This window comes from Dermacentor silvarum, chromosome 1 (assembly GCF_013339745.2).
Source record: "Dermacentor silvarum isolate Dsil-2018 chromosome 1, BIME_Dsil_1.4, whole genome shotgun sequence".
Classification (NCBI taxonomy): Eukaryota; Metazoa; Arthropoda; class Arachnida; order Ixodida; family Ixodidae; genus Dermacentor; species Dermacentor silvarum.
In genome coordinates, this window is record NC_051154.1 from 169,308,381 (window position 1) to 169,333,499 (window position 25,119).

General features: G+C 48.2%; 1 protein-coding gene across 1 annotated transcript in view; it reads right to left on the bottom strand.

Annotated features, from left to right (window-relative positions):
* LOC119436382 (sushi, von Willebrand factor type A, EGF and pentraxin domain-containing protein 1) overlaps positions 1-25,119 on the bottom strand; it is a 696,898-nt gene that overhangs the window by 293,348 nt on the left and 378,431 nt on the right. The window contains exon 4 of the mRNA XM_049657392.1: positions 8,112-8,279. Within this exon, the coding sequence (XP_049513349.1) occupies positions 8,112-8,279 (168 nt within the window). The remainder of the gene's footprint in view (positions 1-8,111; positions 8,280-25,119) is intronic.

The following is a 25,119-nucleotide window of genomic DNA, read 5'->3' on the forward strand; positions in this document are numbered from 1 at the left end:
AGAAAAAGAAATGATGCTTGCCCAGCCCATGAGTGATACTGGCTTGGTAGTTCCCCTCCTGCTCCTCCCCCCCCCCCCCCCCTCCAAAGAAAAAAAAAAACGCAGGTGAGGACACTTGCATGGCGATAAGCGTCAGCTGGCGTAGTAGCATTGCTGCTACCTGTGGCTGCTAGCTTTTATTTAAAGAAGAATTCAGTCAGACGATACTTTTCGGAAGCCCCGTCGCTTTTTTTTTTTTTATGCGTTCGCATAAGGAGTGTCAAAGTGGGGAAAACAAAAGTGCATGTGTGTGAAGTGTGGGAAGCCGGTCACGTGTTAGAGGTAGAGAGGGTATGTGATAGCTTAGCAGAGCGTGTATGTATATCATCTCATCATCATCATCAGCCTATATTTATGTCCACTGCAGGACCAAGGCCTCTCCCTGCGCTCTCAAATTAGCCCTGTCTTGCGCTAGCTGATTCCAACTTGCGCCTGCAAATTTCCTGACTTCATCACCCCACCTGGTTTTCTGCCGACTGCGCTTCCCTTCTCTGGGTATCCATTCTGTAACTATATATACATATATATACAGGGTGTCCCAGCTTTCAACTTTTATATTTGAGGTCAAGCTATTCATGATTTAAAGCACGTTCTTCACATTCAAAAGTGTTGTTCAGGAGCTCTGTCGAAACACGTCCTGCCTGCCTCTTCGGGGAGCGAAGTGCAACTGACGCTGGTCCGGAGCAGACCATCGTCCATTGCACTAGATATACACTATACCCAACTGTCATGCACAAAGATATTAAGATATGCAAATTCCACGTAGCTGGACAGAACCAAGTTAATGTTGTTTGCCTCGCTTGGAGATACTCAGATTATTTTTTTTGCATTCGCCTAAGTACATAATTAGTCTGATCACAACTAATTTTTCAACTTCTCAAATACCATAATTAGATGAAAAAGTGTCAATGAGAAAATTGTAGAGCAGCATGAAAAACTCCCGATACAGCTTTTTGCTGCTCAATACGGGCTACATAAAAGTGTTTTTCCGAGCATGAAAGAAGCCCGCAAAATACACGCAACATTGCCGTGCGACTGACCGCTCGAGGAACTTTGCGTGTATTTGCGAGCTTCTGAGTATCTCCAAGCGAGGCAAGGAACATTAACTTGGTTCAGTCCAGCTACGTGGCATTTGCATATCTTAATATCTTGGTGCATGATAGTTGGGACACCCTGCATAGTATATATAGTGCAAGTGACGATAGTCTGCTCCGACCCACCGTCAGTTTCACTTTGCTCTTCGAAAAAGCAGGCAGGACGTGTTTCGACAGAGCTCCTGAACAACACTTTTCAATGGGAAGAACGCGCTTTAAATCATGGATAGCGGGACCTCAAAGAGGTATGGCGTAATGCCAACGAATTCCTCTAGCATTTACCATTAAATCCCCACTGAATGTTTTGTCTCACCCTCCTCGATTTCTTGCGGCAAATATTTCATCAGATATATTGAATATACTCAATTGAGGTATATTTCGAGCAAAGAGCTTGAAAGCAATATAACACCACTAACTGCGCTCAGATTCCCGCAAAAGAAAGCTTGAAAACTTCCTTTTAGTGTGTGTACAGTAGGCTTCGACGTTCCAACGCTAGCAACGTTTCCGGGAAGCCCATCAGAAGATAAATTTTCTCTTACTGCTTCATCTTGTATACAAAAATGTCGCCGTGTGACCAAGCCGTCACTAGTATTATTTTAGGACAAGCTTGATGATGTCTTTTACCATGAAGTATTAGCGAAACTATCATTTTTCTTTTCATTCCCTCAGCAATTTGGCCATTATGGACGCCTTTCTTACTGTTTTAGTTTTTATTAGTTATTGCAGTTAGTACGAGTTAAGTCGTAGGCTCGGTTTGAGCGGTGAATTAAATTGTATGCGTAAGTGTCAAATGACCCATTGAGCGAAATGCAGCTCCACTAACGTGAAACCTGGGGAGGTGCGAAGCATGCAGTGTTGCACCACTCGTACTGCCTTAAGCAATGGCTCATAACCCCGTAAACACGGCCTCCCGATTACGACGACAGAAGAAAAGTGAAATTCTACGCTGGAATGAGGAGCGGCAACGCAGCCAGCTGTGCTTCAAAGACGATGACGATGACGAACGCGGGAGCGCTCGGCAGGCAGGAGAGCGCGTGCCGAGCGCGAGCACGAGCCGCTTCCTTACCGTGATGACGACGACGACGACAGGAGACGCCGACAGCTAGGGCGCATAAGGCGCTTCGCACCCAAAAGCCTGCTTTCGCTGTCTCCGCAGAAGATACACGACGCAACCCTCTATACTCGTCCTTCTTCCGTCATACCCGATAACAACAAAGTGTACAATTGAACGAAACACAATCTACGACTTGACAAGGGGCATCCAATGTCTGGTTCCCCGCAAGTTATCGGTTACAAAGTCTACTGTAACGCACGCCGCCATGGTTGGTTGTTCCGGCACGAGCGCGTTAGGTAGCTTCCTCGCGCTCCCATGTTACACTTCGATCGAGGCCATATCCCTACACATTAGCCGATCGCGACAAGAATGGAGCGCTGGGCGGTGGTCACCGCACTACAACCCAGAGCATGGGATCAGTCTGCACAGAAAACCCTCTTTTTTTCACCATCTGGGGCTTTTGTTCCGTCTTCTTCTTTTTCGCGGCACCTCGATTATCCACCCACAAGAAGCCGCAACCACTGAGCGACTAGAAGGAAATGAGTCTTGTGGCCCATCAAGTCCCGTGCACCGACAGTTTGTCTTAACAAAACCGTGCCGTGTTCTAAAAGTTACAGGTGACTTCAGCCAACCAGGGGCCGAATTTACAAAGGTACGGTACGACGTAAGACCTCATCGCGGTTTTCCGGCGCCTTGGTCGCCTCACCTTTGGTTATCGTGTCTATAGCTAGCGCATTGCATGGTGTCGTTCGGCCACAAACCACCCGTTTGCTGGTGCTCATCCTGTATGCTCCCGATTAGCCGACGCCAGTTCCAGCTTTCAGAAGGCTGCACGGTTTTGCCCAGACACGGTCCAGACGTGTGCATGAGGACGCGAGAGAAGAGAAACGTCAAACAAGCGAGCGCCAGTGCGCTATGCAGGCATCGTGTATGTACGTATACATGAAGGAAAGCGCCGGGGAGTAGTAGAAGAGCGCAGGCGTTCCGATGCCGTGGCTTGCGGCGATGAAAGCATGCGCGCCTCAGGGTCCCAGGCGAAGATACCGCTGTTGCTGCTCGCGGCACTTGCCTGCGCGTCCTCGCCCACAGAGCCAACGCTGGTTCCCCCCGTATCTGGCTTCCGCCACTGACGTCGCCGAGCCGGTCGAGTGGATGGAGCGTCAGCAGCGGATGTCAAAGCGGAGAGTGTGGCGCAGCGCCCGAATAGCTGCAGCAGCCTTTGTTCCCCGTTGGAGAACGACGGCCGGAACTGCGGGATCTCTAAGAAAGCCTGCGGTTGAACGCGGTGACGATGGAGGCGTAAGGGTAACCAAAACGACAAATGCGGTGTCGACTGCAGCACGAAAATGAAAACGAAGAGGGTCAATATGAACTGCAGTGAGTTTCCGTATGTCGTGCGTACAACGGCGTGAAACATAATTGCTTCAAAATTACGTTAACTTGCAGCCACTTCATTTCATCTCGCATCGTTTTTGCTCGGTTACCTGGCGTACCAGTAAAGCGGTGTCAACCCACATCAGTAAATCAGGGTTAGCCGCAGGAAGATATTACATTGTATTGGTGTATTAAATTTACATTTAAATCCCGTTTATGCTAGATGAGAATTTTATGTTAGTAAGGCAGGGCGTTCCTACATGATATATGCTCAGTTTCCTTTGTACGAGGTGCTAGGTAATGGCGGCCATCAAATTCGCTCCTGAGGCTCATAGTTACCCAGCACACATCGCATAGTCCAGTACCTGTGTGGTCACCAATTCCCTCGCATCATTTGAATCAATCTCTTCTTTTTTTCTTTTTTTTATTATTCTCTGTTGCTTTGTTACAAATACTTGTTTTTTTTTTACTTGGATCACTGGAAAAAGTCTACAAATTTTATTCTGTCACCACAGATGAATTATCTGCTAAGGCGGACATAATTTGAAAAAAAAAATCAAGGCAAATCATGTTATAATAATAAATTACATTATTAACTTCTTACTTACCAGCTTTACGGCACTTGTTTAAGTTGCAAAGTTGTAGGGAATTGTTATAAAAGTATATTTCCGTGTTTGTGCATTTCAAGATGTCCATGTAGACCGATGCAACTGGCGTCAAATTATTCGTTCAATTTACCTTACTAGGCACACGGCACCACGAAGCGCGGTTCGCGGGGCAACCCCTATGCCGTCAGAGGGGGGGGGGTCGTGTGCTGCCTTTGTAAAAACAGAGGCAGAGGAGGATTGGCTGAGGCAAACAATGGATGCGTCACCACGTGATCAAACATAGCAGCACCTAAAGAAGCGTGGTCAACAGGGTTTATAGGCATAAGTCAGAGTATGAAACAGACCCATTGAATCGGAAATTGTACGAGTCTAGTTGGAGTTCTCGTACACCTAGATCACATTTGATTTCATGTGTTGGTTTGTTCACGAAACATGTGAGGATGACGAAACATGTGAGGATTTTTCTTTTGTGCGGTTTAATCATGTATAATCAGTGTGCACACATTATATCAGATGGGGAGCTATCGCGGTTTTCGTGACGCCGCGTGACAGACAGGCGAAGTTGGGAGTGGCCCGAAAATGTTTTGACCAATCGTGGAGGCTTATTGCAGAAATTGGAATCAAAACAGTTTGGAATCATTTTACGTTATAGCGCTCCAGTACTCATAGAAAAAAAGAACACGCACACATACATTATACATTTTGCATATCACTTTACGATTCCGCGGTGGATAGTGTAGTGCCATGTTCTGAATTACCCCACTAATTTTCGCGCACAATAACAGTGCTCGTGGGCCCAAAATATTTTATGACGGATATAGACGATAAACCGAAATAAATGAAATAACTTATAGCTTAAGCTTTGCTTCAAATATGTTTCGTTACTGCAGATGGCGAAAAAAAAATACTAAAAATAAAGGGACGAACTTCATAAAAGGTCGTTTTTGCAGAAATTGACGTTTCCCTTGCAGAAAGCTCTACAAGCCGCAAAGACAGCGACGGGTGCCTGACAGTGCAGTTTATGAAAGATTGCGACGACATTAACAACAACAACCAGAACAACAAAGATCTGGCCGGCACTATCAAAAACATAGCACGACGACCAGATGAGCCACGGGAAGAAAAATCAAACGTAGAAGTCCGTCTGGCACTGACGCACACGCAAGCGTTTCATGAGAATGCGGGAGAGGAACCACGGGGTACGACGGGCCGCCGACGCGAACAGGAATAAATAAGAGAGAGCGTGGAGCGGAGGGAGTAGACGGGCAGAGACGGGTGTCAGAAGGGTATATGACACGTGTGCAGTTCCTGTGTTTACGAAACCTCATCGTGTGTGCGTGAGGGATGAGTTACTGGCGGTCGCCTTATAGGGGAGACACGCAACCCCTGGCCACAAGTTGCGGTTTCCTGCGCGCCAATTGCGTCCCTTGCGCTTCCATCTCGGAAACACGACGCCTCGGACAACCTAGCCTGGACAACAGAGCAGCGGGTCGGGAGAAGTTGCCACCGACAGCGCTTCCCCTTTGATCTCCGAGCAAAGGGGGCGAGAGGGAAACGCGTGATTGAAAACGTGACTTGCTTAGCGACTCGAACCGAGTCCGCGAAAGGCAAGAATAGCAAATAAAGCAGAGAGTACGCGGTTACTGTCGACCGGAATGGGCGCTGCGCAACCAGAGCGCAAGAAACAGCGTGGAACGGGCAAGATATACATGCAGGCTTTGCGAGAGCAACTGCTCCGGTCTGCGTATTAAAAAGAAATGTAAATATAATGAAGGAAGAAGAAAGTACATTACAACGTTTCCTTATTCTACCTTCTGATATTTCTTTTTTATTATTGGTGTTTCGCTTGGCCTTTAGCTTTCTGCTAAAGCAATACACACGTGACGGGATAAGACGTCCATGGTGGAGATCTTCATAAAGGCCAGCGCACTCCGCGAGTCGGGTGTTCTCTACTACTGCCGCCGACGTTAAAGGCAAGACCAAACCCAAATACTAGATTGCTGTCTTCTTTCCGGAGCGCTCAGATGAAATTCCGTGGGCCTCCTTCAGTGCGTACTCACACGCAAGGGGGTAACTGTTCACCGAAGAAAGATGCAGCACGATGGAAAAAAAAAAAGGGGGGGGGGGGGGAAGAGGTCATGGTTTTATTAGATGCCTAATGCATTGTTAACTCGAAGGGGAGATCCCTGCATACCAGCGACTCCCAAGAAGCAATGATGTAAAGAGCAATCGGGGAAACGAAGTGCCTCACTCAAAGTCATTCCGTCGCTTTGAAGTCGTCGGCAAAGTATTAGAAGCCATTAGGGAGAGCAAACTCTACCGCAATCAAAAGCGCCACAAAAACCGCAGGCGGTACGAACTGGTATTTAGGAGGAAGAGCCAAATTCATAGTGCTCGTTTCTCTCTCTCTCTCTCTGCTTACGAAACGCGTTAATCAAACAAATCAGCCATTAACACCGCTGAAAAGACACGCAATAAAGGCTATTAACTGATAACAAAACGGATTACATTGCGGATATATTGACAGCGTGGCTGGTCCATTCGTCCTTGCCCATGTTCACTTCCTGTCATTTACTTCTCGCTCTCCTTTGTCGTCGCTAAGGAACAGCGAGCGAAGAGGGCTTAACTCTGTGCGCGGTTCACGAAACACTGACTGTCATCTAAGAAGACAGAAGCGAAGCAAGACCGACCGGGGAGGCCGTCTCAGTAACGACAGTCTTCCTTCATACACTGCCTTCGAGGCGCAATCAGTTGGGCAGGGCAGCTTGCTCAATGCACTTTCTTTCTTTATTGCGCCTTCTGTTGGCTGTCGCGCGATGACGGTAAGTGACCCGGAAGCCGCCTTTGGGTCCCGCCGGAGTGATACCAGTTTTGGTTGCGCCACAATAAAGGATCGTTACGGGTTCGGATCTGTTCCAATCGGTTAACCTGAGCAGGTCTGGGGGAGCTGCAGCAGAGCGCGCAGTAGAGAAACGCGAGTTGATCTGCCGAAAACGGGTCGCGAGCAATGTTCTATGGCCGTGGCGAATTGGCCCCCCCCCCCCCCCCCACGTCGCAAAGGCGTCCTCAACTGGCATCGATCCAGTGGCCCGGCTGTGCAAGACGTCTAACGACGCTTTTTACGCAATAACAACAACGTCGGTCACGGGCATTCCCCTCCTCTAGGAGACTGCAGAGGTAACTTCTAACATGACAAAGGGGAAATTGGCCTGCTTCCTAGCACAACTGAATCGCACCGAAAAAGAAAGAAAGAAAGAAAGAAAGAAAGAAAGAAAGAAAGAAAGAAAGAAAGAAAGAAAGAAAGAAAGAAAGAAAGAAAGAAAGAAAGAAAGAAAGAAAGAAAGAAAGATGCCAACAGGGAAGACAGGACCCCGCGAGGCGACGCTATGCTGATAATATAGTAGCCTCAGTCAAAAGTGCTGTACGTTGAGCAGCGAATGCGAAGCACAAGGCCGAAACTACGGAGACATTTGATAGCATGAGCCGTCGACTAAAGCTTTTCGTGCTTCACGAGTACAAATCCATTCCTCAGTTACATAGACACCGCTGTGCGCTACTCGCAGCACAGCCAAAGGCCTCGGTAGTTATTTTATCATCGCTATATATCCATATGTTTTCCTCACAGCTGATTTTATGACAACAATCCTCAATGTAAACCAAGTAAGCGCCATTTCCATGCAGCGAAGTCAAAGTATAGTACGTGTGCGTGCTTTATTTCTTGCGCGATGCGCGTTCACAGCGATCAGATATATGCTGCGCTACGTCGCCCTATAGAGCGTTTTCTTTCGAACTACGCGCGATGAATACTTCCAGTGACAAGCACACCCTTTAGACGAGACAAGGCAGGCGGCCATGCGTCGACTAGAGGTTAGTGTCGGAACAGTGCGTCTGTCGACTGGCGCACCCGCGGTGCTCAAAAATTGCAGAGAAAGACAGACCGACCTGGCCTGACGCAACTCCAGCCGCAGCGTCCGTCGCAGAGGCACTTCTTCTTGGAGCTGATGCAGTCCTCATCGGTCTTGCACTTGCGCAGGCAGCGGCGGCCCAGCGCGGCCGCTTCCTCCCGGTTCTGCGGGCAGCCCTCGCGCACGTCCTCCTCGTCGCCCTCGGCTGCAGATGAAGAAGAAAAGAAAGCACGTTGGTGCACAGGTTGAGGCAATACGCGCCGTACCGTGTCTCAATACAACCACGCGGCACTCTGCTCGACCAGGAGCCAGCTAATAAGAGTATATAGAGTGCACTAAGCTGTTTGTACCGCGATTGGCCAGATGACGTGTAGCTGGCTACCTTTGTTCGACGGCGCGAAAACGGCGACCAATCATAAGTAATCCACAAGTGCAGTGGTGATACGGGCTCATTTCTGACGCTAGCATCCACAGCGCCGCACACATGGTTTTAGATAGACGCAGTATAACCCCCGGCCATATTTACATCCACGTGACCCTTATTTCAAGTTATGAAGAAAACTGACAAGCTCGTAACACTACAACACAGCAAAATGGATAAACAGTTACTGCCTAATTCTTAGCGGTCAGCTCCAACCGCCCCAAACTGCAACTGTCAGCGCCACTGAGCCTTATGAAAGATTACGCAGCAATGAAGTCCCCTTATGTCTATATATTTTAGTATACTTTCGCTTCGATCTTGCTGTCTTTTTGCTTGTTTTTTATCAGAAATGCTTGAGTCCAGGCTGCGCTTGCTTGACAGCAATTAAGAGACCATATGTTTGTACGTGAGCGCACTAGTGTAGCTTATAAGTTGGCGCCGACAGCAAAATGCCTCATTATTATTGATCATCGTGTAGTAATTTCGGCTGCTATAAATAACTTTCATTAGATGATGACTTATGAAGAATATTGATATTCGCAGCAAAAAGACGAAAGTCACAAGAGCTATAGCGGTTGCGCTTTCATCCCGTATTCTGGAGCACTTACGTGTCGCCACACAACAAGTGCAACTAATATTGCTAGCGATAAAAGAGAGCGCGCGTATTTCTTGCATTGCATGGTACTCACGAAAAACACTTAGATTAAAGCGACGTGTGAGTGGTGTCCGTGCCGGCTAATACAACACGGAAATAACCAGCAGAATCGCTCAGGTATCGCTTACACGCACTCCACTGTCAGATTCTCAGAGCACTCCTATAAGACGCAAGAACTCAGCCCATAACTAAACCGACAGACACAAAATAGAGGGTTTCTTGGGAACGGGTTAGCTAAGAGTGGTGCGTAAGGCTTTATCTTCAACGGTGGTATTAAGGTATCTTGCGAAGCATGACTGATAGCCGTTCTACCGTGTGTATGCAACGTTCAAGCCATCTGCGCAATATTCTTAACGACAGCTTTTTTGTTTTTCGTTTATGATAAAAATAAAGCGCCACCGAGAGATTAGCGCTATACAGAAGGAGGAGCGACTGACGGTCGACAGCCGGTTCGTGTGAGCCCGCGAGTAACCTGAAAGTTATGAGCCGATGCAACCGGGTGAGCGGGCATATGCACACACGCAACAGGAGGCGGAATGCGGAAGGCCCTTTTAGAGCACGTTTTCACTTGAGAGAATTTTAGCATGGGGGTAATTCATAACGTCACGGTCGGTAAGAAAAAAAAAAGCGAAGGAAAACGGTTTTCGGGCGAACGAACGAAATAGTCCCCATCAGGGTGGAAGACAAGGGGGGATTCCGGTTCAGCCAGAAGGGCTGCGTCTTACAAACGGCGCATGAACGAGTGAGGTATATTAATAATCGGCGCGATGTGAGAGCAAAACATATGGGATAAAAAGGCAGAATGTAGAAACAAAAACTCGCGATACGAAAGCGCTCTGGCTAAACGCCAACCTCGTCTCCTAAGCTCGGCGCATGTCGTCGTGTTTCGACCTAACAGGCGAAAGCGTCCGCTCTGAAGCGTGGGGAGTGATTTCTTTCCACGAAGCCCTTGAGGAGGTCCGTAACGTCTAGACAGCGGCTTTAACAGCGAAGACGTATCGCGGTGTCTGTTCATTAATATGGATAAGAGCTCCAGCCCACCTTTCTGCCAGGCAGCTAGGGGAAGACACCGTGCACATAGGTGCAAAAAGTGGTGCAATTTGAAGATAAAACTAAAGCGAGGCAGCAAAGGACGTATGGCGCTTTAAAACAGAGCGCCTCTCTAAAGGTTCTTCTCCTCTGTAGAAAACCATAAGAAGCGCACGTCTCCTTGCTCATCCATGTTAAATATTTAAAATGACCAGCAGGGAAGTTTTTATAGCGCTCTCTGGCTAGGATGGAAGACAGCATTATGCAATGGAACCGTGAAGGCTAAGCAAAGAAAAGAAAAAAAAAAGAAAAGAAAACCAAGAAAGAACGAAAAAAGAAAGAAAGAAACAGAGAGAAGAGAGGGAGCAAAAGAAAACTTGAAACGCGAAATAATTTCACGCGCTCTCGTGTGAAACCTACAGCGAGACCATGTTTTTCGCTAGCACATTTATTAGTTATATAGTCTTCGTCGAGAAACATCTTCGCACGAGGGTACGGTAAACATGCGTTCCATGGCCCCGGAAAATTTCCGAAGCCCGAGTTTGCTCGCCAGTGACGCTAAGCGCTTGTGGAACCAAGTTGCATGCGTTGGCCCATATTAGAAGTATGCAAGCTTGTACCTGACGTAGCATTCGTAAATTACATACGCCCAGTACAAATGTGCCTTTCATGTTTTAATGCGATCACCATTCTTGGGCTATATACTTCCCGCAGTTTTCGCTCTGCGGCCATGTCGGTATTTAAGGCCCGTTTATAGTCCGACGTTATCGGCACGCCGGCCAGCGTCGTTCGCGGCCAGCCACGCTAGACCGGTTGCGCTGCGCCAGCCGAAACGCCATCTCCTCTATTGACACTTTTCGCGGAGCAGTTTGTTTTAGAGAAACGAGATGGTGCTCACGGTGGCGCGCCATACCTCTCCTCAGCGACCGCGCACAAATACGAAACTATTACCGCTTCTACCTTGCTTCTGTGCATCAGCTGTCAGAAATGCGACTGAGTTTTCGCTAACACACTGTGCTCCAATCATGCTAGATTAAATCATGTGGATTGAAGACGTGTGCAGTAGTTGGCTGCAAAAATATTGACTGGCATGTTAAGGAATAGAATGAATCTGTGTGGACAAGTTCGCGGACCACTGCTGCAACTGTCCGAACGTGTTACCGGCACTTCGTGATGTACGGCTTTCCTCGAGGATACAGAAATTTGTTCATCCGCCAGCCTTGTATCGCTAACCTTCAAAGAAAGGACTTCATCCCCCAGAACGTCGGCAAGAGTGAGTACCACTCGTTAAACAATGAAAAAGGGAGTAGCGCCGCTTCCTGTCATAGTAAGTTTCGCGCACGTTATCTATACAGATCTGTCCCAAGTGGCAGGAAAACTTACGCCCACTCTATCGCCAACGTATCAAGAATAAGTTAATGGGCGCACACTTGAATATATGCGCACTGTATACGCACAATAAATGACGGACTACACCTATGGCACACGAATGGTCGAAGATGAATGTTTCTTGTCGGTCCACAAGAGTAAGCGAGTTGCTAGCTGTAATATATACAGTAAAAGCTCGATGATACGATCACGGCTAATACGAATTTCTGGATGATACGAATTTTTCTGTGGTCCCGGCCGAGCCCCATTACTTTGCAACGTGCTAGAGAACGGTTGTTACGAATCGATTTTCAGCCTGCGTCGGTTGATACGAATAAACGCCGCCCCACCGACGGCCGCGAAAGAGAACAGCGCGCAGTCACGCGCTTTCTCTCCTTCTCTTTTGGTGCGGAGGCGCGGCGCCGGACAGCGCGGACTCCGCGACTGGGCGCGAAGAGTTTGAAGCGGTGGCGCTTCAAGAAATAAATGCTTTTTACGTACATGTGCCTGAGTGAGTTCACCTCTGACTCTTTAATTTCGCTACAGTCGAATCTCGTTAATTCGAACACGCTTATTTCGAACATACCGCGTACCGACAATGCTCTTAGCAGCGCGCCAAATAACGCGGCGGCGCCTCCGACCGGCATTGCTCCGACACCGCCATAGAGCAAAAGCTCAGGAGAGACCCCTCAATGCCGCGCGCGAAGGAACGGGGAAAAAAAAAAAAAGAACCCGCGGCGGAAATTTCCCCCTCTCTCAAATTTCAAGGTCGCCGTTTCTGCATCGCCCCGGAACAAGCGTGTACGTGCCGACTAGAGTGTTCTAGACAACCGTATTCTAGCACACACTAGTGCCGATGTCTCAGCCACGCGAATAAAATGGCAGTGAACCCTTCTCCTCTATTTTGTAGTCACATGTTGACCTTGCACGCTGCGGCAGCAGCGCAGAGGGAAGCAGCGGCGGAGGCACAGTCGGGCCAACGAAACTGCCACGCCCGCAAACGCTCGCTTCCCGATAACGGCAGAAAACGAAACTTCAGGGGGCGGCTAAAATAAGCTGGCGCCAGCACGGCGGCGGGCGCGCACGGAGATGTGCGCACTAGAGTGTACTAGAATATGGCATTGTCTAGTACACTCTAGTGCGCACGGAGTCGGAGGTGAGAGAGCTACGAGGGAGTTGAGAGGGAGGGCGAGGGGAGCCACTGAAGCGGCGGAGTTGACGCGTCCGCTTCCCTGCCGCCCTCCTCCCTCACCTTCGACGGTCTCCGCGCGCACCCGTGTGCAGGCGCCGCCCGCTCGCTCCCTGAAGCTTCCGTTTTCTGTCGTTATCGGGAAGCGACCGTTAGCCGGCGTGGGCAGTTTCGTGGCCGGCGCTTGCTATGCGCTGGCGCGCCGCGATATTTCACGACTCGCACCGTTAGTGCATCGTGCTATGGTGCACGAATACTTCAAAAATACGTCCTTTTAATTCGAACAAATTTTCGGGCCCCTTCGAGTTCGAATTATCGAGATTCGGCAGTTTTAATTGTGTTTCGATGATATGAATTTCGGCTAATACGAATATTTTTCGTGACCCCGTGAGATTCGTATCATCGAGCTTTTACTGTATTTGCTACAAGGTATTACAATGTACAAAACAGCTACGTTTCAAGCCTTGTGCCCAGGAAGACCAAATCTATCGGAACTGAGCACACCCGCGAGGGATTAGGCAGAAAATAATCAGATAGTGGCCGCACCGAGGAACTTCACTGAGTCAGAAACTGACAAGCCGTGCACCGCTTCAAAATATTTGCCGAATAAAGAACAAAGAGCAAAACACACTAATCCTGACTGAATTCATAATCGCAAAGCTTGGATAGCTTGGAATACATATTTAGCCCCGCTTATAGAACAAGCCCCATATACGCTGGTTGCGCCGTTTGGACATAGCTTAATCAGCTCCGAAAGTGCTTTTGCATGTTCTCTGAAGCTGTGATCAAAGCTTCGTGTCGTGCACCTAGTCACCGTCTACGATATCTCCGAAAACAGATGTTTTCTAAGCCGCGTCGGCGTCATACACTTGCATTGTAAACAAGGAGGCAACGGAGGCAGTTGAGGCAAGCAATGGACGCGTCACCACGTGATCAAACATGGCAGCGCCCACGGGATCGCCGCGAAAAGGGTCAATACTCCGACGGGCGCGCTGTCAGGTGTTATCTTCGGAGCATGCGCAGAACAATACCAAGCCCGCGCGCCGCTTTAAACCGTCGGCGAAGCGGCGTGTGCGCCTTTATTTCTTCGCGCGAAATGCATTATGGGTTGGCGCAGTCGGCGCGACCAACGCGCGAATGGGTCAGGAGCACGGTGTAAGATATATATACTCTTTAGGTGGGGACACTTCTCGGCTTGCTTGCTAGACGCGATCGACCAGATAAAGTAGCAAGGGCGCGCGTCTATCGGGGTGGTGACGGCAGCGGATACCTATCGGCGGAATGACGCAACTTTAGTTAGAAAGCAGGCGAGAGCGTGCGCCGACAAGGCACGCGCGCATGCCCTCTCCCCGGTGGCCTACTTTCGTGCGTCACTCAATGATTTCGAATTTCCCGCGAACTGCCGGTTGCTATAACAACCGGAGATTAAACCAATAAAAAGCCTTCTGTGTTGAAGTTGCGGCGTACTGCCGATAGGTATCCGCTGCCGTCAGCGGGCCGATCGGCGCGCGCCTTTGCTACTTTATCTGGTCGATCAAGTCTGGCGAGTGTCCTCACCTAGAGTATATATCTTACACCGTGGTCAGGAGCCAATTCAGCGCCGGGCCCGTCGGGGCGCGTCGGAAGCCGCCGGTTACGTTGGCTGCGCCGGTGCGCTCTACTATAGAGGGGTTCGTTTTCGCCAACATGACGTAGCGTGCGTGCGCTCGCGTTACGTCGGACTATAAACGGCCCTTTAATCGTTTTCCCCCGACCATCTCAATAAAAAGAAAACCTTTAGAATTTCTCCCATGCTGGTCACACAGGTTTTTAAGCACAGAAGCCCGAAGCTTTACTGAGCTGCACCGTAAATGCACTAGGTGTGTGCCACTCTTCGATGAACGTATTTCACGCTAACACTTTAGCCAGCTGCACCACTAATGTACTGGTTATGTGTCGCTCTTCAATGAACTTATTTCACGCTGACGCTTTAGCGAGCTGCGCCACGAATGCACTGAGTACGTGGCACTCCCACGACAACTTGGGTCACTGCGTATGTGCCACTGGTTATGCCGGCCAGCGAGAGAACAATTCTCAACGTTCGCACGCACCGGCGTGCCCCGCATATCGGAGGCCACACGCGGGATTCGCAAAAGCACCGTTAGATGGCGCAGCTTGTCTACAGCTTGTCTATTCTTAAGCACGCAGGTACCGATGACGATTTCGTGGAGCTGCTGAGGGAGATATATAGAGACAACCGAGTACAATTTGTATGGGAAGGTCGAAAATGTAATGAAGTGGTGGGAATAGAGCACTGCACGGGCCTAATTTTTCGGCCCGAGCCCGGCCCGGGCCCGGGCTTACATTACAGAGACGAGCCGAGAGACGAGCCGAGAGCATTACAGAGACTAAGCTTAGCTAGGGCACGCGTGTACATGACGAGGCCCGGCCTGTAAGAAAAAAATTCTTTTTTTCTTTTTACTTACAGATTGTGCCGTATCTGTCAGCCTAACCTTCTCGAGGTTTAATGAGCTGCAGTATATAAGCAATAAAAGACCGAAATCTTTGTTTCTCCCACGGGAATATTAGTGATCTGGCCCATTGCCTGTGCTGCTGTTTTTCCACTGGTGCACATGCACTTACCTTGATTTGTACGATATTGTCACGTAGTAGTGACGCTGAAGTAAACAGTCGTAAAACTGTGTATGACGAAACTGGTTGTTTATTGGGCGAACCTGTGCCCACAAAAGCAAGCTACACTCAAAGCACAACGATAGCGGCGAACACAGTCGGCGATCGTCGAAAATCTGATCAGCGGCGAGACGCGTCGGCTTTTATACCTGAGTCATCGAAGGTTCCAGAAAAATCCCTGATGCCCGCGTGTCTTCCAGAAAGTTCTAGACAATTCGCGTCGGTCACACAATCAGATAACATAAGCGTCGGTGAAAACAGGCAACGAAAAGAAGCATCGATAACGTTCTAGAAACTTCCGATACAGGCGCGTCCTGCGCCGAGCGATAACGTTTAACATTTGTTAGCCGGTGGAAAGCGGCCACCGGTGAAAGATAAACATGTATACGTGTCAATATGGTTCTATGATGCAATTTAGCATGGAAATATACAGGGTGTTACATTTTAGCTGCACCAATTTTTTTTAATTGCCTGTGACAGATTCATCAGTCATCATCAGCTTATATTTATGACCATTGCAGGACGAAGGCCTCTCCCTGTGATCTCAAATTACCCCTGTCTTGCGCTAGCTGATTCCAAGTTGCGCCTGCAACTTTCCTAACTTCATCACCCCACCTAGTTTTCTGCCGTCCTCGACTGCGCTTCCATTCTCTTGGTATCCATTCTGTAACTCTAATGGCCCACCGATTATCCATCCTACGCATTACATGACCACACTGCTCTCTTCTGTCTCTTAACGTTAGGCCTAACATTTTTCGTTCTATCGCTGTTTGTGCGGTCCTGAACTTGTCGAGCTTCTTTGGAACAAATGCTTTGAAGGAATCCACTTGGAACGAATTCTCAGAACTGAACCAGTTTCGAGATATTGATTTTCAAAGTGTCCGACGAAATGCATGGGCGTTCCAGTTAACTTTTTGAGGAAAACGCTGTTTTATGCATTGAATCCCAAAAGTAACTGGAACGCCCACGCATTTCGTCGGACACTTTGAACATTAATACCTCGAAACTGGTTCAGTCCTGAGAATTCCTTCCAAGTGCAATACGCCTTCCGAACTCAGCGGCTATAATTCGTAGATTGAAAGATATACCGTAAAATATTTATTTAAAAGGTTAATTACCGTAATTATGTTATTTATTCAATTAGCGTTTTTTTCGTGGTAATAATAGCCGCCTCATCGAGTAGTTTAGACCAAGGATTCTAATTGTGCTATCTGCCACAGGCAATTAAAAAAAGTCGGTGCAGCTAAAATGAAATACCCTGTTTATATTTTGGATATTACATGGATTTGTCTGATCTTCGTGTCTGGGGCTTCAGACTTGTTTTTGTGGCTTTGTTTCTATGTATATATAAGCAGACGAATTTACAAGTATACAACATCAAATAAACGCACAAGACACCCCTTGGCTTAACGCTAAAATAATGCAATAGTATGGACACTGGTAATAGTGCAGTCGCAAAAGCGGTAACATGGAAATGATTAGAGGAGCGGTTGTTTGTGTAATTTATTTTTACTTACGCGGAAAACAATGTTCGTTTTTGTGGAAAAGAAAAAAAAATAGCGTAGCTTGCACTGGCGGCGCAATGCTAAAGAGACAGCGGAGCTGATGGGCACCTATCTAGTCCTGGCTTTTGGGCCAGGCTAAGCACTACCAAGTCATCTCCAGCATTTCCCTGGATTCATTGATTATTGATCGATTATCGATTAGATATCGATTGGCTATCGATTGTCTATCGCAAGGTATTGGCCACGTATATTTGGGCTAGGCTAAGCACTACCAAGTCAACCCCAGCATTTTTAGGAATTTACTGATTATTGGTCCATTATCGAATAGCTATTGATTGGCTCCAATTAGCCCTGGAGCCAATCAATAGCTAGTCGATAATCGATCAATAATCAATAAATTCCGGAAAATGCTGGGGATCACAGGGAGAGGCCTTCGTCCTGCAGTAGACATAAATATAGGCTGATGATGATGATGATTGATTGGCTATCAATTGCCTATCGATGACTGACTAAGCTTAAGTAGTCCCAACCATGCTTGCTAGACTTAACCAGGCTCCACTTCGCTAGTTCACAGGTGTATGTGCCCTTGCACTTGGACCCTTTCTGCACTGCTGCCAGGATCGGCCCACATTTTTGGATTCAGCAGACACATTACGCACGGCTGAAACAGCTCTGTTAAAAATGAGAACTTGATCTGTTTTCCTATTTTCATTGATAAGATATACAGTCGTCTTTCTTGCACGTGTCACTTCAGCTTGGCACAGAATGCGTTGAACCATGCAATGCATAACGTTTGCGTGTGCTCGAAGGCCTACCTAGGCCCTTTAATGAGCGGGCCCGAGTCTGGCCCGGGCCCGTGGCCTCAAGCCCGAGCCCGCCGACAAACGCTTGGGCTTTCGGGTCGGCCAGGGCCGTGCAGTGCTCTAGGTGGGAATTCAACAAGAACTGAATCAAGGATGTCCTCTGTCTCCATTGTTGTTCACGCTTTATGTTAAGGGCATAGAAAGACGACTGGAAAACAATTAATTAGGGCTTGATTTATCGTACATGTGTAATGGACAAATGATGCAACAGAAGGTCCCTGGACTGATGTATGCGGACGACATAGTGCTACGAGCGGACAACACAAGAGGTTTACAGACACTGGCGAATATCTGTGTCAAAGAAGCGACAAATACGGGCCCCAAGTTTAGCACAGAGAATTAAGTAATTATGACCTTTAGTGAAGAGACGAGTAATTACGTGGTTTCAATTCAACAGCAAGTCATACCCATAGTCAAGCAATATGAGTACCTTGGCGTATATATAAACGAAGGAAAGACTTACTGAAGCACCCACCAATATAATCTGAAAATAAAGAAGAAGCGGAATGCAGCAAGAATGAAACACAGAGCACTGTGGGGCCGCATAAGTATGAGGTGGTGCGTGGAATGTGGAAAGGAGTATTGGTGCCATCGCTAACGCTCACAAATGCCATTGTATGCTTAAAATCGGATATCTTGTTGGTGTTGGAAGTTAACCAAAGGTCAGTAGGCCCTATTGCTTTGGGAGCACACGGTAAAACCATAAATGAGGCAGTGCAGGGTGACAAGGGTTGAGCCTCGTTTAATTCAGAGAAGCACAGAGCAAAATTAGTTTTCAAAAAAGGCTCAGGAACATGGATAAAAATAAATGGGCGGCTAAAGGGCACAAGTATCTCTACATGAAAAAGCGTTGACACAGAATGGAGGAAGACGTCAAAAAAGTTGGCAACCAAGTACAGGGTAATCGAAACTGTAAATAGACAGCCAGGAGTCATCAGAAAGAAAGTGAGAGAAAAAGAGACAGTGAATTGGAAGCAATGAATGAAAACAAAAAGGACCATGGAGATTTACAAGAATGAGAAGAAATAAATTAGAAGGGAAAATCTGTACGATAACACAAAGGGCAATGCCTTGCTATTGGAGGCTCAAACCGGTCGCCTAAGGACCGAAACATACCGGAGCCAATATTCGGAACTAGATGAGGCATGTGTGTGCTGCAGTAAAGATCCGGAGACCACTCAGCACATCCTAATGAAATACTCAGTGATTCACCCAGTGAGAACCGTAGGTAACGTACACCTTCCTGAAGCGCTTGGGCTTAAAGTGGACGGAAGCATCAACCAGTCAACAGTATTCGTGAAAAAAAAGCAGGGCAGAGATTGATACGACCGGACTTCTTACAGTCATAGGCAACAGTACAAGGTAGATTTTGATGGAAAAAAAGATTAATGAGATGTATACAGAAATGCTAGAAACAAAACATGTATAGCGTACCTGATTAAATCAAGCAGGCTAGGTGACTATTTGTCACCGCCCCGTTTCAAAGGGGATGCCATTAAATCATAATCATCATTTATGATGATGATTTAATGGCACCCCCTTTGGATGATGAGAGGAGCCCGGCTGCAGTACACTGTGCCACTGTTGAAATCTCGGAGGCCACGCAAATAACTTCGCCCGGACTTCGCGGCGGCGCCGCTAGATGACGCAGGATGTCCAAGGAGAAGCGTGAGAAAGAAGTCCCACTGAAGTAGACGCTTTGCACAAAACGCGTTTCGGTGATGGCATTACGTTGTGCGATCGTCAGATCGGTTCCGGTGGATTTTTCGTTAAATTTGCAACTGCATTTTTTCCTCGTTTTATGTTTATAGTGCGCAATAATCCTGCCTCCAATTCGCAGGCCTAATTGTGCCGTACACAAACTCTCGCTGCACTTAATTTTTGGGGGCTTTAGCATTCTTAGGGTGCTTAGCGCACTTTTCGGGGGCTATCTATCTATCTAAATTTGTATCTAACCGCTTTCCCGCCTACCTGGGCCACTAGCTAGTCGAAAGTCGAATGGTTAGCGCATCGGGCTACTCTGCTGAGGTGACCTGGTTCCAAACCAGTCATCGAACCATCTTGGGTCACTGAGTGCATACCGTACGAGCCGCTCTTCAACGAATCTCTTTCACGCCGACATGGGTCACTTTAGATACGGGACTGGGTAGGTGTACCGCTGTTCGAAGAAACTCTTTGACGCCGACTTTGAGCACTGCGAATGTGGCACTTGGTCTATGCTGGTCTTCAGTGAACCTACTTGATGCCAACTTGAGTCACTAGGTATGCGCCAGTAGGTGTTTCCCGCTCTTCAATGAACGCCTTTCACGCCAACGCTATAGCAAGCTGCGCCACGTATGCACTGGGTATGTGCCGCTGTTCAATGAACCTATCGCCAACTTGGGTCGCTGAGTGTGCGCCACTGGGTGTGCGGCAAGCGAGGGAACAATTATCAGCGTTCGCAGGACGCGTCTCGTCTCGGAGGCCACTTCTCGACAGTGCTACTAGATGGCGCAGCGCATCCAGAAAGAAGCGCGACAGAGGAGTCCGGTTGTCGCATGACGCGTTTCTCAGCGTTCGCACGCACCGGTGTGTCATGCATTTTGGAGGCCACGTGCGGGCTTCGCGGTGGCGGCGTTAGATGGCGCCAAGTGTTCTTAGGGAAGTGCGAAAGATGAGTAGCGCTGCAGTACACGCCTCATACATGACTATAGTCGGATACAACTTTAGAAGACAGCGGCATTTGCCCCTCAAAGGCGGATGGACACGAGCCGGCACCAATAGGCGCGCACTTCAGGTGACGTCATGAGCCGGACGGCCGGTGTCCCCGCCGACGGAGAACATGCCTAACATGGCCGCCCTCGCTTCGAACTGGGCCGAGTCGCGTCAGCTCTGTGCGTCTCCCTTCGTCAGAGTGAATTCGAATTGTTTGTGGTGGTCTGTCATGCCGGAAATATTATTGTGAGCTTACGATGCACAATTTGTGCCGCGTGCGTTTGTTCTGAGCCGTGAGCCGGCGAAGAAAGATTGCAGCGAACATCGGTGGCGCAGCGCTGCGCTTCGTGTGGAAACAAGATCCCGCGGCGGCATACCGCTGCAAACAAACATCGTACGTGTTTGTTCCGTGGTGTTTTGTTTTGCTCCTAAGTGAAGTTACGACGAGGAGAGTTCGCCAAAGTCTTGTACCTACTGTGAGCGGCGGGTGTGTTTGTGTACTGTGCCCCTGCGTTTCTCGTCGGACGTGGTGAAGTGATGGAGCAAAACCATTATCAGGATAAATGAGAAAAGCGTGCGCGGATGAAACCAACCTGCGAGTTTCTCAACAGAAAAGATTTGTGAAAGCAACCTCCAACGCAAAGATTCGTTGCTGTCAGCTCAGCGTGCAAACGACCGATCGTTGGCAGCAGTGTGATAAGATAGCCGAGCGTCTAGCGGCGTCGTTCGAGTGTTGTGTAGCACCGTCGATTGATTGCTTTCCACCAATGCTAATCATCAGTGACTAACACGCGCTGCTTGAGCGAATGTCATTGGATTGTTAACGGTCAGGCGTTTGGAAGCATGCAGTGTTTGTTTCCTTAATGTCAGCCTGAATGCTAATTTAAAATTATGACTGATACACTGGTGCCGTTGCAAGGGAGCTTGGCATGAATTCGCGTCGATGTGTGGCTTAGGACTCTTCGCTCACTGCACGCGCCAGCTGTAGAAAGGCTGCTGTGACACAATCGCGCATAAGCTGTGCTGTCAGCGCTCGGCTTGCTTTCCCACAACACAGCTTTGCGCTTTGTCGTGATATGTCGCTACTAAAAAATTCCTATGACAGTGAAGGCAACAGAGCCAATGTGTACATTAAAAAAAAGTACGACAAAGTAGGCACAGCTGCTTGTGAACTGACTCCTAATAGTTCTACTCGCGTCTGCGTTAAATGTGTGTGCGTGTTTTCCTGTGTGTTTGTGTATATTTGTTATTTTGCCCTTTTTTGTATTTTATATCTTAGTTTTCGAGCTCGCGTTTGTGTTCATGTGTGTGAATATGTGAGTGCTTCCGTGCGTGTATGTATTTGTTCCTATTTCTATCCTTTTATTTTTGCATTTGTTCTTGCAAGCATGCTGCAGCCACGACTTTCGACAATTCCATTAACTCGTCTCATTCAAAGCACCAAGTCCTGCGAATAGCAGGGCTGGTCTCTTCGATGTCATTAAAGCTATTCTCTCTTGTCTACCTTGCCTCCTCAGTCTGCCACCTTGCTTTGTTTTCTCCTACTATTCTGACCTTGCTTCTTGTGCTGTTGCTGCAACGTGATTAATCAACTTGCACCAAAGAAAGTTCTATCAGCTGTGACAACAGAAACATTGACAGATACAAAATGTTAAAAGCATCACGTGGCTTGCACAGTTAGTTCGTCTCTTTCCCCTGTTATAGTGTTTATGCATCAGTGCATACAGCAGCTTACCAGAAGTGCACATGAAAAGGTGCCATATTGTGAAACAGCACCTTGCTATGTTGTTGCATTCAGTCTTAATAAACAGATGGTTTTGCTGCCCGTCACATGTAGTGGTACACACATATAACATTGTGCAGTGGGGTATCATTTCCTGTCATTAAGCTTTCATCATTACAAATGCAGTTTTCTAGTGAATGCAGTCCAGAAAAGCAGTGCTGTGAGAGCTTTTGCAACTTTCACCATTTATTACTTCCCCAATATCACTCACTGTCTGAATCTGTCCGTCACTTTGCCTACGGCTTGTAATGAACAAAGTGACTCACTAAAACACGTTCAACTTTACTGAGCATTTTTCCGGTACGTAAATATGACAAAAAAATGCTAGCAAAGTTAATCACGTTAATAATTGTGCTTGCAGTCGCATTACTTGCTCGAGTCAGATTAATAAATTGAAAATTGGCTATGACAACACTTCAGTTTTCAGTGCAGACTGCTAACGGAGCCATAAAGCGTGCTCCGACTAATTTCACTATGGGGCGCGTCAAACTCGACGGTGGCTGCCTGAATGAGCACTTTGGGCCTCACTAAGCTAATGATGTTTTATATTTGTTCTCTTAATCGCATTACTTGTGTGAGCCAGATAACAAAATAAACAATGCAATCACATGAATGGCTGCCCGAATGAGCATTTTGAGCCCGCCAACGATAATCAGGGTTAACAATAGCGTTTTAATTCAGATATGCCAGCATTTAAATGTGTTTCTATGCCACTTCTTAAATCGAGCACAATGTGTGCAAGACGTTGCTTATCAGAATTGAGCTTCTATTATAAGGAATATGCCATAAATGAAACTGCTTATTTATTTGAGAGGTCACGGAATCGATGGTTGGCTGTTGCGAACCCACCGGCAAAATTTTGGTAGCCCTAATAAGGGCTGTTCTTTTGTTAATAAGAAGCGTTTATGCTTCGTCGAGTGGCTCAATGCCAGACAGCTCGCAGTCGGAGTCGCTGTCTTCAGTGTCATCTTCACCCAGCTGGATGATGATGGGTTGAATGTGCTCACTCCCAGACGTGTCAAGTCTGAACTTTGCCTCCAAGTCCATCACATGCTGAATGCTCTTCCTCCAGTCTTCCGCCGTTACCTGCTTGATTTTCTCCCTCAAGATGACGTCGACCGTGGACAGCTTGAAGTCTCTGTTGTCCGCAGCGATGCCATTTTTGACCTTGGCCCACACAAGCTCAATGGGATTAAATTCGCAGTGGTACGGCGAGAGCCTGAGTACAATGCAACCGGCCTTTACAGCTGTGTTGTCTACGATGTAGCTCGGAAAGCGTGACTTTACAGATGCCACCAGCTCAAGCAACTGCTTCTTTATCCTTTCACCGTAGGTGATGTTCTTGCTTGTGAGCCACTCCTGTATCTTTTCCTTCTTCCAGGCTGTCGTCGGCAATTTCTCTTCTCGCCGGCTATGGTAAGGTGCATTGTCTAAAACAATGACGCTACCAGCTGGCAACTTCTGCAGAACGTCATTGAACCAGCCCTCAAAGCGATTGCCGTCCATTTCCTCGTGGTAGTCGCCTGTCTTTTGGCCTCGGAATATATCCAAGCCGCCGTCGACGAAACCATCCTCGCTGCCGATGTGCGTCACGATCAGGCGCTGACCTTTCCCAGAAGGTGGTTTTAGACCCGTCGTCAGACCATTTGCTCGAGCGAACAGGCGTCCGCGCTTCTGCACCACGGTGTCTGTCCACACGATCGACCGAGTGTGTCCCGCCGTCACCCATGTCTCGTCCAGGTAGAAGATCTTTCGGCCTTCCGCCCGGTAGCGCTCCACGTCACGGAGGTAGCGATTCCGCCAATCGGCGATGTCATCCCGGTCGATAAGCAGCGAGTTGCGGCTTCTCTTTTCGTGCTTGAAGCCGATCTCGGCAAGCCGGCGACGCACAGTACACCGCCTTAGTGATGGTAGTTCCATACGCTCCGAGAACTCAGTAGTTACCTTCTCGACCGTCGGTATCTCGTTGCGGCGAAAGAAATCGTGCACACATGATCTCAGCGCGCACAGCGTGAAGCTGTCAAACTTCGCGCTGCGTCTCCTCTTCTCCGCATTGCCTGGGCGCTTTCGCGAGGGCGTCGTCAGTTTGCCACCCGAAAAATGCGAAGCTTTAACTTCCTGCCTCACCCTGAACACAGTCCTTTCGCTTACACCAAGCATGTCGGCGACAAACTTGCTCGTGTCCTCCACGCTGCGTTCAGGCTGCCTGTTACGCCAAAACGTGTAGCAGTGGAAGATCATGTTGCGTGAATCGCTGTTCAGGATGTGGCCGCTCTTGTTCTTGCCGAGGCTCCTTGGTGGTGTGGTCATCGAGGCGACACAAGGCTCGTTCGGCAACAAAGGATCGCGTTCCGATGTCACCTCGCTGGGCTCCATGGCGGAAAACTGGCACGGAATGCCGCGCGCGATCGTTCGCGAACTCACGAGATCGCAGGTTCGCAACCGCGAAAAAAAGAAAAAAAAATATTAATTAAACATAAGCCCAACACATTAAAAAAATAAGGTTGTGCAAACACACAAAAAGTATATATGAATCTTATGCTATTAAGCCAGCGACTGCTACGCCCGGTGCCGTCGATCTTGCTCTGTAGCAGACGACGCACAGCGTTGTAGAAGGCACGGAGTTATTTTTCTCTCGCGATCCGGCATGTGCGGTAGCATTTCCATCATGATAGTTTTACCAAACCACTCGTCAAGATACACAAATGTTATGTATAGTGACAAATCCGCGTTTTAGAAGCAGTCACAATTTTTTGAGCGGGACTATTTCTTTAGTCGCGGAGGAATTGGCTGCTGCGCTTCGGTCAACTGGGCGGGGCCTCCTCCTGTCTTCTAAAGTTGTACCCGACTATAGACGTTTTCACGAGG